Source organism: Canis lupus, chromosome 7 (assembly GCF_048164855.1).
Source record: "Canis lupus baileyi chromosome 7, mCanLup2.hap1, whole genome shotgun sequence".
In the NCBI taxonomy this organism is placed as follows: domain Eukaryota; kingdom Metazoa; phylum Chordata; class Mammalia; order Carnivora; family Canidae; genus Canis; species Canis lupus.
This window is the reverse complement of record NC_132844.1, coordinates 61,110,016-61,122,631: the sequence shown is the minus strand read 5'-3', so window position 1 is coordinate 61,122,631 and position 12,616 is coordinate 61,110,016. Positions and strand designations below refer to the sequence as shown.

General features: G+C 47.7%; 2 protein-coding genes across 3 annotated transcripts; one reads left to right on the top strand and one right to left on the bottom strand.

Annotated features, from left to right (window-relative positions):
- On the top strand, window positions 1-6,053 carry RPL7L1 (ribosomal protein L7 like 1). 2 transcript variants are annotated; one of them, XM_072832982.1, is made up of 7 exons: window positions 1-285; window positions 900-1,008; window positions 1,696-1,856; window positions 2,868-3,005; window positions 3,930-4,039; window positions 4,231-4,445; window positions 4,883-6,053. In XM_072832982.1, exons 1-6 carry the CDS (start codon window positions 245-247, stop codon window positions 4,437-4,439), a joined length of 768 nt encoding a protein of 255 aa, XP_072689083.1. In that variant the 5' UTR covers window positions 1-244; the 3' UTR covers window positions 4,440-4,445; window positions 4,883-6,053. The 2 variants fall into 2 exon arrangements, with proteins under 2 accessions (XP_072689083.1, XP_072689082.1); XM_072832981.1 differs by having other exon boundaries at window positions 1,693-1,856.
- Window positions 6,054-8,215: 2,162 nt separating this feature from the next.
- PEX39 (peroxisomal biogenesis factor 39) lies at window positions 8,216-8,966 on the bottom strand. Its single transcript, XM_072832976.1, has one exon. The coding sequence runs from the start codon at window positions 8,816-8,818 to the stop codon at window positions 8,513-8,515; it is 306 nt and encodes a 101-aa protein (XP_072689077.1). The 5' UTR covers window positions 8,819-8,966; the 3' UTR covers window positions 8,216-8,512.
- Between the last annotated feature and the right edge of the window lie 3,650 nt (window positions 8,967-12,616).

The following is a 12,616-nucleotide window of genomic DNA, read 5'->3' as shown; positions in this document are numbered from 1 at the left end:
CGTTTCCTTGTTTATAAGCCTTGCCACCAGTGTTCAACGAATATAGTAAACGAAGAGAGCGGCTTATGAAGATGACACGGATCCTAAAGTGCTTGGAAGCTCTGTGCAACTTCGGCCGGAATCTGTGTTAGCGGCAGCTAACGGCGCCAGCTGTCGGGGGCGGTCCTCCGAGGGCTAGAAGACCCATCTCTATGGTCAAGCAAACCGAGAGCGGTCCTCTCTCCCCCACGTGGTGGGGCTGCGCATGAGCAGTAGCCGCTGCTCGGGAAACATGGCGGAGCAAGAGTGAGTGTTCGGGCTTTGAATCTCGGTGGGGTCTTGAGCATCTGGTGCCATCCACGGTGTTTATTCCTCCGCGGCGCGAATAGAAGGGTTCTTGTGGACTGAAGGAAGGACAAGAGAAAAGACTCCAGATTTCAAAGGGTGGGATGAGGAGTAAAGCCGTAGGGTTCGGGCTGACAGTCAGACGGAGGAAGCCGCCGTCAAGCCCGAGTTACCTGGAGCGGCGGCGGCGGGCTGAAGAGTGCCGGACTTGGGTTCGCTCAGCCTGACGCAAGTACTACCCCTGCAGATGAGTCTACACCCATCCTAACCCCTCGGGGTTTCTCTAGAATCACGTAGCTGCTAGTGTCTTTAAAAGGCTGTGGCAGTAAAAGCTCCATGGAGGCCTAGGGAGGGCCAGTGGCCCCAGGGTTCGTGACCTTTCACTGCTTTAGGAACGAGGGTTCCCTCGTTAAGGGGTCCATCTTGAGGACTGAAGTCAGAAACCACAGGTTTCAGGGAAGTCTGGCTTTAGGAATTTGAAGAGAGTAAGGTTTCTCGAAGCCCAAGAGATGATTCAGAATTTCATTTATGATTTGCTTTTTAGACACTTTCGCTGATTGCGATTTTCTTATCAGGCAAAGAAAAAAGATCCCTTTGGTTCCAGAAAATCTCCTGAAAAAGAGGAAGGCTTATCAGGCCCTTAAAGCCACTCAAGCAAAGCAGGCGCTTTTGGACAAGAAGGAGGTAATGATGGGGAACCAAGAGAGGGGAATTGGAATGTGTGTTTGGTGAGTTCTGTGTAGGGTGTGTTAAACTAGATTTGGCGTCGTCGACAGTGCTGTCGCCATCAATTCTAATAGGTGTACGGTTCGTGTCTTCGTTTAACAGGTGTTTATGAAACGCTTTCTGCAGGTAAAATGCAGTAGAGTTTGGTAAGGAAAAAGTGGAGTGGAGATTGTACTATAGGTTCATACCAAGTGATTTGAAAGACCACACATGCTTGTGTACCTGGAAGAAAATAATATTATACTTAAAGGTGCCAAACAGTTTTTTGCTATTTGCTAAACGTTTTTGGAAAACAGATATTTTGAAGTCAGGAAAATGAAACAAGCTCATGCTTATTCTGTACCTCATGATGCTTAACCCAATGTTAGGTTCCATAAATATGTGTTGGTAAATGCTGGCTAACAGCATGTAAATTAACTTGTTTATTTATCAGAGGCTTTTCCTAGGAGTTTCAGAGTTTTCACACTTCCATCTTCACTTGGGTACCTCGTTTTTCCTTTAAATAGAATAGAAGGTGTTTGTTTGCTTAGGTTTGTGGGACATAATGGAAAATACATTCAATCGAGAGTGCCTGATGAATTACTATTGTAGAAGTAAAAAATAGAGGCACAAAATGGTGATGATGGTCTCCCTTCTTTGCAGCAGAATAAAGGAAAAAAGCTCAAGTTTAAGCGACTGGAGTGGTTCCTTCATGATTCCTGGCGGCAGCAGCGTGACAGGGTGCGCCTCAGACGCCTGGAAGTGAAACCTCATGGCTTAGAAGTGCCAGATAAACATTCCTTGGCCTTCATTGTACGCATCCAAAGGTGGGGAACTTGCCACATTCCCAAGGCTGAAGCAAATTGTTGGTTCAGCTTTAGACTCCTTTCTGGGGGAAGTGAGTTATAATAGGCTTTAAGCCACTCGGGCAAGTTGTGCTGGGAATTCAGGGTCAAGCACAACGTGGTTTTTGTCTTTAAGGTTTTAGGAGAGTGACCTTAGGCAAACAGACATGAAAATACACCCAGTGCTGTGAAGGTTGACTGTTGTTGGAGCAGTACTGGTTCAGGACACTCTAAAACAGGGCCTTGAAGCTGAGACCTGCAAACATGGAAGGAATTCACAAATTTCAAGGAAGGCTTTCCAGGCATAGATGCAGAAAGTCCTGAATTGAGAGAATCAAGGCTTCTTTCTAGGAACTGAACCAAGGTCAAGTAAATGGAACGTATTTAGTGCTGGGGAGAGTTCATAAAGCTTTTTTCTCACTTAATTGTACTTTACCCAGTCTACCTGCATGTACAGCTGCCTCCCTCTTTCCAGTACCCAGGCACCCAAACCAGAAAAGTGTGTGCTTTAAATATTTTTGAGTCCTAGTTATTAACCTTCCTACCATTTCTCATAATTTCTTTCCTGGACTGTCGCATTAGCTTCCTGAGTTTCCCTGCCTCTGATGTCACACTTTCAGATCTGTCTTATATGCTCTCCTCAGTGATCATAAAGAAGAAAGGTGATTGTGTTTCCTTTCCCTAAAGTCTTTGTGCTGTTACTGCCCAGGCAGCAAGTCCAGCTTCCTTTGCTTGACGTTCACAGCCCTACACACACACTCACACACCCCCAACACACACTGAATCAGGGCCTCCCTCTGTGTTCTTATAGCACCTCAGGCATTGCTCCACATCATGTGAGAATGATCTGTTTACATAGCTGCCACCTCCTGACCTGTTAGACATAGTCTGTGTCTTGCTCTCTTGATGCCCTGTAGTGGCAAACATTTTATAGTTGCTTGCTGGCCTTACGTAAACTGAATAAAGCCTGACGTCCTCTGCTGTTCATTTCAGGATTAATGGGGTGAGTTCACTGGTACAGAGGACCATTGCAAGGCTGCGCCTGAAGAAGATCTTCAGTGGTGTCTTTTTCAGAGTAACCCCCCAGACCATGAAGACACTGCGGATAGTGGAACCTTATGTGACCTGGGGGTGAGAAGATTTTTTGGGTGTGTGGATTCATATTAGATTGTATTTGAGCGTGATGAGAACACTACGATGCATGGGATACTCTTCTCTGAGGCTTGTGTTGCTGCTTCAAGAAATATTTTGTTGTGACCACAGTCACCAGAAATCAGCTGCCAGCCGTAGAACCTTGGAACGTGGGACAAGTAGAACAGGAGATAGCAGAGCTGCTGATAATGTGCCATGAGCAGTACCGTGGCAGGGCTTGTTCACTTGTAGGCTGAGGCTGAGTAAGAGTGGTAGAAAGAAATTAATTTGGGGTCTTCAAACAGCTTGGGGCAGTGTTTATGTAAGAGTAGTGTTCCTTCAAATATTAAAACCCAGCAAAGGCCTGGATTCTTTTTTTTTTTGAGATTTTACTTATTTATTTATGAGAGACAGAGAGAGAGAGAGGCAGAGACACAGGCAGAGGGAGAAGCAGGCTCCATGCAGGGAGCCTAATATGGGACTTGATCCCAGGATTCCAGGATTACGCCCTGGGTCGAAGGCAGCACTAAACTGCTGAACCACCCAGGGATCACCAAGGCCTGGATTTAATTTCAAATTCTGGCACCATCTTGAGTAAGGGTCATATAAGGTAAGAGTCCTGAACTATAAGCCAGCGCTTATTTTATTTTTACCTGGGAAAGTAAATTTTTTTTCTGTGGTGAATGTTTATATCCATAAATTTTAATTTCTAATTACCTAGTCAAGGCCACTCTGGTTTTTGACCCCCTTCTTCACTTGTGTAATTCCAAGCGTCCCAGCTGTAGTGTGATAACAGATTTCTTGGTGGGAAGAAGGGGGGGTGTGGACAAATCTCTCCTCGGCCAGGCTGCAGGACTGAGACAGGCCAGTGTCAGTTACAGTGCCAGGGGCTGATAAGGCTGTACTTCATTCTGCCTCACATAGATTTCCAAATCTGAAGTCTGTCCGGGAACTCATCTTGAAACGTGGACAAGCCAAGGTCAAGAATAAAACCATCCCTTTGACGGACAACACAGTGATTGAGGAGCATCTGGGTGAGTGTTCCACTTTACAGGTCAGTTGGGGTACAAAGCAAGGATCTCTGGTCTTCTTGGTGTGGAATTTAGGTCAAATTCTTCTTGGGGTCCCAAGAATCTACTAGAGTGCCCAGCTTTGGCACGTAAGAGCCTCATAGTATATACTGGAGAAGTGTTGAATAAAGGAATCTGTACCTTTTGTTTCTTAGGGAAGTATGGTGTTATTTGCTTGGAAGACCTCATTCATGAAATTGCCTTTCCGGGAAAGAATTTCCAGGCCATCTCTGCGTTCTTACGTCCTTTCCACCTCTCAATGGCCCGACATGCTACCAAGAACAGAGTGGGCTTCCTCAAGGAGGTGGGCTTACCTGGCTATCGAGGTGAACGCATCAATCAGCTCATTCGGCAGCTGAATTAAACCCAGGTGAGGCAGGGCTGGAAACTGCCCTTTGGCTGGCTTTGATGGGCCATGTCTGTCCAGTTAAAAAAAAAAAAGTGTTTTTGCATTTACCAGTATCTGAAAAGTAACTCTAGCAATGGGGGGAGTGAGAAGACTGGTAGCTACCAGTCTAACATGGAAATGTGCTTAGAACAGTGACTGCCTGGTCAGGACATGACACTATGTGTATCCAACAATTAAAGGCTAGAAAATGTCGAGTAGCAAAAAAAAAAATCTGTATCGCTGTGGTCATTTACCTGGAAATGGGGAGAGAATATTAAAAACCAGTTTCAAAAAGGACATGAAGATTTAAACCATCTATTTTGTTGAAAGTATCTTAACTTTTTGAAATTGCTTATTGTGATTAATCTGAGGTGCTTTCATTAAACTTATGTTAATGAAGTTGTGTTTTTCTTCCTCAGAATATCTGGAAGCACAGTGCATTGGTGGCATGTGTTTTGTCTTCTGGAATTGTTACCAGTATCTTCAAAGAAGATTATTTTCTGCTCTATCTTCAGAAACTAGAGGGAGGGTCAAGGAAAAGATGATGCTCCTGGCAGGCACTTCTGACCACAGCAGTTTCAAGGAAAAATTCCAGTGTATTTTCCACATTGCCTGCCACTGCCACCTCTCAAATCAGCAGAGGACTCATGCCATAGAAGGAGTCCTGCTGCGTCACATCTTCTGTTCTGAGGTTTAATGGTGAACGAATACCCAAACGTGAATGGAAGACGGCAGTGGACCAAGCTCAGGGACATACTTGAACCTGGGGGTTCTGGGGCCTTGTTTTGGACAGACCTTGAAATAGTTACAAAGAAGAGCACAAAAACAGTGCTCAGCTGTCTCTGCTGTGAGTCCGTGTTCTAACTTTTTGGTGACAGCTTTGTGAGTTCTCACACTTGGCTGGCCCCTGAAGTGTATTTGGTGGCATCCTTCACCTAGCCTGTCATTGGCTTGGTCCATTGCTTTAGCTCAGGATCTTAACCTGTTCTTGTGTCTATGAGAAGGGAATAGCACTTTTCCCAGGAAACCCATACACTCAGATTTTTGCTTGGAAGTTTTGTATGTTCATAGACTCTTCTTAGGGATCCATGCACCTATGTAAGGAAGTCCTGCAATACCTGGATTGGTCACCTGGGCCCTGACATTGTTAGTCTTCTCTGGTCTCATGGCCTGTGGAAGACCAAAGCTTACCAAGATAGCTTTTCCCTTTGAATCCAATTGGGTGTTTCCTAGGAACACAGTGGTAGGGCAGCCCGGGTGGCTCAGCGGTTTAGCGCTGCCTTCAGCCCAGGGCGTGATCCTGGAGACCCAGGATCAAGTCCCACATCAGGCTCCCTGCATGGAGCCTGCTTCTCCCTCTGCCTGTGTCTCTGCCTCTCTCTCTCTCTCTCATGAATAAATAAAATCTTTAAAAAAAAAAAAAGTGGTAGGGATGCCTGGATGGCTCAGCAATTGAGCTCTGCTTTCAGCTCCTGGAGTTCAGGGATCAAGTCCCACATCAGGCTCTCTGAGGGGAGCCTGCTTCTTCCTCTACCTGTGTCTCTGCCTCTCTCTGTCTCTCATGAATAAAAAAAATCTTAAAAATAAAAAGGAACACTGGTAGATTTCCTGAGCCCCATGTACCATCTACCTCTGAGAAATGCCCACCATTTGTTTCTGCTGGGCTTCAGGATGGAATTTTCTTGGTTTGGCATGGATGAAAGTAGTACTGTTAGGTCTTTTAGGCCTCAGGCAGGCTTAATTGGACCCTCTGCTTGCATAGTTTAGACTTCAACAAAAGTATTGCTGTCTACCCTGCTGGTAACAATGTAGTAGACCAACACTAGGGCTCTTGGGGTCATGAGACCTAGAAAACGGGGATCTGATCTTGCTTGTGTTGATCATCTGTGTCACTTTGTTGCTTCAGTTGCCATCTGAATAGTTGGTAAAGGTGTGCCAGCATAGGTAAGACTTGAAAACACACAACCGTTGTGTCCCCTGGTCCCTTAAAGGATCAGCTTTGCCGTACTTTTGGCTCATTCAGCCCTCAAACGTAACCGTGAGGTTGAGTTAGAAATACAACAATGCCTTAAAATGTGCCAGATTGTGAGGTAATTAATTAGGTTGGTTAGCTCAAGAGAACCTGCCAGGAATAGATGTTAGAGCTTACACTTATACTTTAAAGCATTGTGAAATCAAATTACTTTTAAATGATGTAAGGAAAAGCTATGGGAAAAGAGCATTTGTGAGTGTTGGAAGCCCAGGGTTTCTATCACAGATCTGTTTTATACTAAATAAAGGAATATTTCCATTCTTACCTGCAAAATGGGGCTAGCTAGTCTAGCATGTGTGCCTCACAGTTCAAAGGATTAAACAATATAATAGCTTTAAACTTAGAACTCTATGTAAATAAGTTATAAAAGTTAATGTACTTTTTTTTTTTTTTTTTTTTAAGATTTTATTTATTCATGAGAGAGAGAAGCAGGCTCCATGCAGGGAGCCCGACGTGGGACTCCATCCCAGGTCTCCAGGATCACACCCCAGGTGAAAGCAGCGCTAAACCACTGAGCCACCGGGGCTGCCCGTTAATGTACTTCTGTGTCATGTACTATGATACACCATTCCTTGAACAAGTTGTGGAACTATATTTCTGGGGGAAAAAAGAGTCTTATTGCGAATCCCTGGGTGGCTTAGTGGTTTGGTGCCTGTCTTCGACCCAGGGCGTGATCCTGGAGACCCCGGATCGAGTCCCACATCGGGCTCCCCTCATGGGGCCTGCTTCTTCCTCTGCCTGTGTCTCTGCCTCCCTCTCCCTCTCTCTCTCTCTCTGTCTCTCATGAATGGATAAATAAAATCTTTAAAAAAAAAAAAAGAGTCTTATTGTATAATCTGTACATAGTGTATGCTTATGTGAATGGTTCATGGCCACCAACACCCATTCCTGACACCATAAGCCATATATATGTTCTAGGTGTAGGGAAAACCAACTAATTTCAGGAAGCAAGAGTGGGGGCTGCTAGCCATGTGGGTTATTTAAAGAGACAAACTTGAGAAAGTGGTTGTAGGAGCTTTTCTTCTGTTCTAAACTTGGAGCCTGACCTTACTAATTCCCTGAACCAAAGAGTCCTAAGACTTTTTGTTGTTGTTGATTGGCTTTTTTAATGCTTTGGGATTTCATTGATATAATGTATCTTTGAAGTCCTTCTGGGGCCAAGTGTAATCATCAAACCTTTTATTAGCTGCTGATCTAGAGAATGGCTAGCTAAAATCAACACCATTTGGATCCCGAATTCGTTTCCATTACTAATAAAATTCTGTGTGCCTCTTCAGTAGCATTGTAAGAAGGAAAACACATCGGGACGCCTGGGTGGCTCAGGGCTTGAGCTTCTGCTCTTGGCTCAGGGCGTGATCCTGGGATCCAGGATAGAGTCCCCCCGCCCCCCCCACATTGGGCTTCCCGAGGGGAGCTTGCTTCTCCCTCTGCCTATGTCTCTACCTCTCTCATAAAACGAAAGAAGAAAAAAAAAGGTTCCTGAAAGGCTCGGTCAAGTATCTGACCTCTGCTGAGGTCGTGATCTCAGGTCCTGGGATAGAGCCTCCCGCCCCCTCCCCCCCCCCACCCCGGGCTCCCTGCCCATTGAGGAGTCTGCTGCTTCCTCTCCCCCTGCCCCTCCCCTGCTCGTGCTAATAAATAAAATCATTTTTTTAAAATCAAAATATCTATGCATCGGGGACAGTGAAGTATGAGATTTGTCAATTTTAAGGGCTGAAACTGGGTATTTTAAAAATTTAATGAGGATCATGCTTCAGAAATACGGATACAGACAACCCCGATTATACTCCCAGGAGGCTTAAGTCCAGCCGAGATGAGTCCGGGCGAATGCACAAAGGATGAAAAGCCGAGGCCAGTATCCGGGGTCCGAGGTAACGCAGGGCACAGCCCCGCCTTCCGGGTCCAAGAGGTAAAGGACATGGAGCCTCAGGAACCCACTGCGGGCCATCGAGAGGGCGCAATCCCGCCTCCGCCGAGCAGGACCCGTCCACGCGGCTCGTCTCCCGGGACCCGGGGTCTAGGGCGGCGATGCGGCGGCCTCGGCCGACCCCGCGGCCTCCCAGGGCTTGGGCCTCCGCGGGAGCTGCGACGCCGTGGGCTCGCCGTGGGTCGCCGCGATGTGGCGCATCTCCAGGCCAGGGAGCTCCCGGCCCTGCTGGACCAGCTGCACGAGCTGCGCCAGGCTCACGGATGCCGAGGCCGACTCCGCGGGCGCCGGGCCGCAGCCCAGGCCGCTCCGACGGCCCGACGGCTCCATGCGCCGCTGCGCCGCCTCACCCGCAGCAGCGCGAAACGCTTCCGGGGCGGTGGGTGCAACCACCATCGGAGGCAATGGGGGGGGGTTCGTGGAGCGTACCAAGCCGGCCCAGAAAGGGGGGAGCACTTGAGAGCCGCGACCAGCTCCACGCACACGGAAAACTAGCCCACACCGGAGCCTGCAACGTGGCAGTGCTTTTTTTTAAGTTTTTTTTTTTTTTTTTTTTTTTTTTTTTTAATTCAGAGAGAGAGAGAGGTAGAGACACGGGCAGAGGGAGAAGCAGGCTCCATGCAGGAAGCCCGACGACGTGGGACTCGATCCCGGGACTCCAGGATCACACCCTGAGCTGAAGGCGGCGCTGAACCGCTGAGCCACCGGGGGCTGCCCCCGTGCAGTGCTTTAGAAGGAACTCCAAGACTGGCACAGAACGGGCCACGCATGATCATGATGCTGGCAAAAAGACCCAATTTGGCACAGGGGCATAGGCTCCTCCTACAAACCTCTTTTCCTTTCTCTTCTTTTTTCTTCTTTCTTTTCTTTTCAGTAATCTCTTAGGGCTCGAATTCAGGACCCCGAGATGGAAAGTCGCGTGCCCCTCAGACTTAGCCAGCCAGGCACCCCAGTCCATACCGATTTTCACACTTGTGTGTAAGTGTGTACCTGCAGGGCACGTGTAGAGACAGACGGCCAGGGGATCATCTCCGAGCCTGGCCTGACTCCGCAGCTCCACACAGAAAATAGCTGCGGAGAGACTTCCAGTGGGAGTTAAGTGACGGCGGAGCTTCGCCACTCCCCCCTTTTCCTGCCAACAAGACTCTGTGCCTGGTATTTTCAAAGAGGATGAGAAAAGATGAAAGCAGACCAGGTGTGCTACAGTCCCTCTGGCTCTCTGGAAAGTCAGTGCCGATTATTCTCAGGTTTCTAAGTTTATTGAAAGTTGGCCGGATCTGGCAAGCACTGCCTTCTTCATCCTGTAATCAAGGTCTAATTACTTTTTTTCAGTCTAATTACTATTAACAGAACAAACGGGCACCATGTGTCTCCTGATGTGATGCACTGAGGACACAATGGACGTGGGAAGACTACATCTCTTCTGTGGTACTCCTGCCCAGAAGGTTCACTCTGAATCTCATCTGGAGGAAATGAACAGACCTTAGAGTGAGAGACATTCTACAAATGTCTTTATAAATGTCAATGTCATAAATGTCTTGGGATGCCCACAAAGACAGTTATTAAAATTCTGATCAGATGGTTGACTGTGCTGACTGCCTTCTGTGACCCCACCAGATCCTCTCTCCACCCTTATCCACTGAGTTTCCTGCACACCAATGTCTACAGACGTTGCAGTAGGCTCCCTTAACCTCTGGCTTTGCGTTTGGCTAGTGAGGGCCCCAGCAAAAGAAAGAAGGAGAAGGAGGTCAGGGTATTTATTCCTCAACTTCCCTCCCTCCAGGATTCCCATGGGCCACAGGGTCCCTCTGCCAGTCTCCAGCTTTGGGGCCCTGCATTGCTCCTTCCTCTCACCCCTTCAGGCTCATTGCCAGTTCCAGGTACTGCATTATCCCTTGAGATATCCTGTCATACTGCCACACCACTATAAATGGTCCCTTTATTAAATTCTCTTCAAATTACCCAATATATATGCATTGTCTACCTCCTGTCCACACTCACCCAAAATGGAATTGGCTCCAGGAACAGCCTCAGACAGAATACTGAGATTGGGTTGATCATAAACTCAAAGAAGACAGAGGAAGCCTCCTTGCCGAGGGAAAATGCCCCCGGGGAATCCACTGCATGCAGGTGTATCGCCAACACTCAGATTACCATTGGGGGTGGCAGGGTGAAGTGGAGAATACTGCATTGTTGAGATGGGGAGATGGCAGGCAACATGGCTGTGGCTCGTCCTCACTACGGCCTGGACTCACTTGGCTTCTGAAGGCCACAAGGGAAGGAGAACTGGACATGATCAACGTCTGACAGGAGATGTGAGTGTGTTAACAGGACACCTTGATGGCACCTGGGAGGAGTCCCTCATCTCCCACAGGCAGGGAGGGCTCCGGTGGCTGAGGACTGGCACCTTGATGTCATCCTAAGTGTTGCCAAGTTACAGTGCTACTTAAGTGTCCAGCCCTTTAGGGTAGCATGAGAGGAGGCTCACATAGGGCACTGATGGGGGAGGGGCAGGACTCTGAAATGAGAAGGAGACATTCTGGCAGACATATGGTGCTTCTGTCCCTCTGGACATCAGCTTCAGGATCTCCCCACCTCCAATCCTCCCTGGCTCTTCTCAAGCTAGATCTCAGAACAGTCTGGGCAGAGAAGCGCAGGGCCCACGCTGAGAGTACGCCCAGACAAGGGGTTATAGACCTTGCTAAACTGCCTTGGCAGGAGCCACAGCAGTATGTGTGGGAATGGGTTTTAAGGGAAATAGACCCAGGAGGGTGGAATGTAAGACTCAGTTTGGCCAAACTCAAGGCCATGGATGTTCATCTGGGATTTGGGATTTAATGTGTTTGGCTCGAGCACCTGAGAGAGGCATTAATAGTCTATGAGGTTGGTTAATTAAAGCCTGGACTTAATGGTAGCCTACAGTTAGTAAACTTGAAATGCCAGAATTTCCCTGGCATACTGTAGAGGAAGGAATCCAAAATCTCAGAAGGGTGGGAATGCTGGACTGGATTTATTGTGTGCAACCTGACTAGCCACCCCTCACATATATGTTAAGAGGGTCTGGAAAACCCTCCCTTCGCCAAAGCATTAAGAAATGCATTGGTAAGGGGCACCTGGCTGGCTCAGTCGGTAGAGCATGCAACCCTCGCTGTCAGAGTCGAGAGCTTGAGCCTCACATTGGGTGTAGGGTTTACTTAAGAAGAAGGAGAAGGAGAATAAAGATAAGAAGAAGAAGAAGAAGAAGAAGAAGAAGAAGAAGAAGAAGAAGAAGAAGAAGAAGAAGAAGAAGAAGAAGAAGAAGAAGAAGAAGGTGGAGGATGAGAAGGAGGAGGAGGGGGAGGAGGAGGGGAGGAGGAGGAGGAATGCATTGGTGAGAGCCACCTGCATCCTTGACTTGCTCTGATGGCTGTCCTCTGTAGGCTAGAGATGCTGTTGGAGGGCACTGGATTCAGTGGAAGTGGATTCTAGAATCTCAACCAGAATAATATAGTATCCTGATAGCATAAAGGCAAGGTGGTGATGCTTAACAGCCAAAGGCAAGGTAGCTATAATACCTCACAAAAAGACATGGGAAGAATGGTCACCATTGGACACAAGTAGAGTTCTGTGTGCTCTGGTCAGCCTCTTTTCCTAGGCATTTCAGACCCTGTTCAATAGACCCATGGTGGCAGGGATATAAGTTATGCTTTGGTTCAGTAACATAGTCTTCCCCTTTTTGAGGCGAATCTGGCTGTACCCAGTGCTGAGGGCCCATCTTACATCCCAATCCTGAGTCCCTGATGAGGCACCATTCTCATCCAGTTGTAGACTGATTTGACTGGGCCCTCCCAGCATGGGAGGGCTGTGCTTTATCCTCATGAGAACAGACACATATTCCAGGTATGAATTCACCCTCTCTGCCTCCACTGCTTCTGTCAGCACCACCACCTTCTCTGCCTCCAGTGATTCCATCAGCACCACCATCCTGCCAGCCTCAGGTATTCTGATGGAGAGAATACCTTACCCATCACCATGGCATTCCACATAACATCACCTCCAACCAGGGCACACATTTCATTGCCAAAGAAATGTATAAATGAGCTCACTCCCAAGGCACTCACTGGTTTACCATGTGCCAATGACCCAAAAGTGCTGGCAAGATAGGATGGTGGATTGGCCTGCTGAAAACTCATCTAGAGCATAGCTGAGAAACTT

Excerpts from the sequence above, each read along its gene's own strand:
- RPL7L1 (XM_072832981.1), top strand. The coding sequence starts at position 245 with ATGAGCAGTAGCCGCTGCTCGGGAAACATGGCGGAGCAAGA. Across the intron at positions 286-899 it reads GGAAACATGGCGGAGCAAGA|GCAAAGAAAAAAGATCCCTT; the intron begins GTGAGTGTTCGG and ends TTTTCTTATCAG. Across the intron at positions 1,009-1,692 it reads CGCTTTTGGACAAGAAGGAG|CAGAATAAAGGAAAAAAGCT; the intron begins GTAATGATGGGG and ends CCTTCTTTGCAG.
- PEX39 (XM_072832976.1), bottom strand. The coding sequence starts at position 8,818 with ATGGTGGTTGCACCCACCGCCCCGGAAGCGTTTCGCGCTGCTGCGGGT.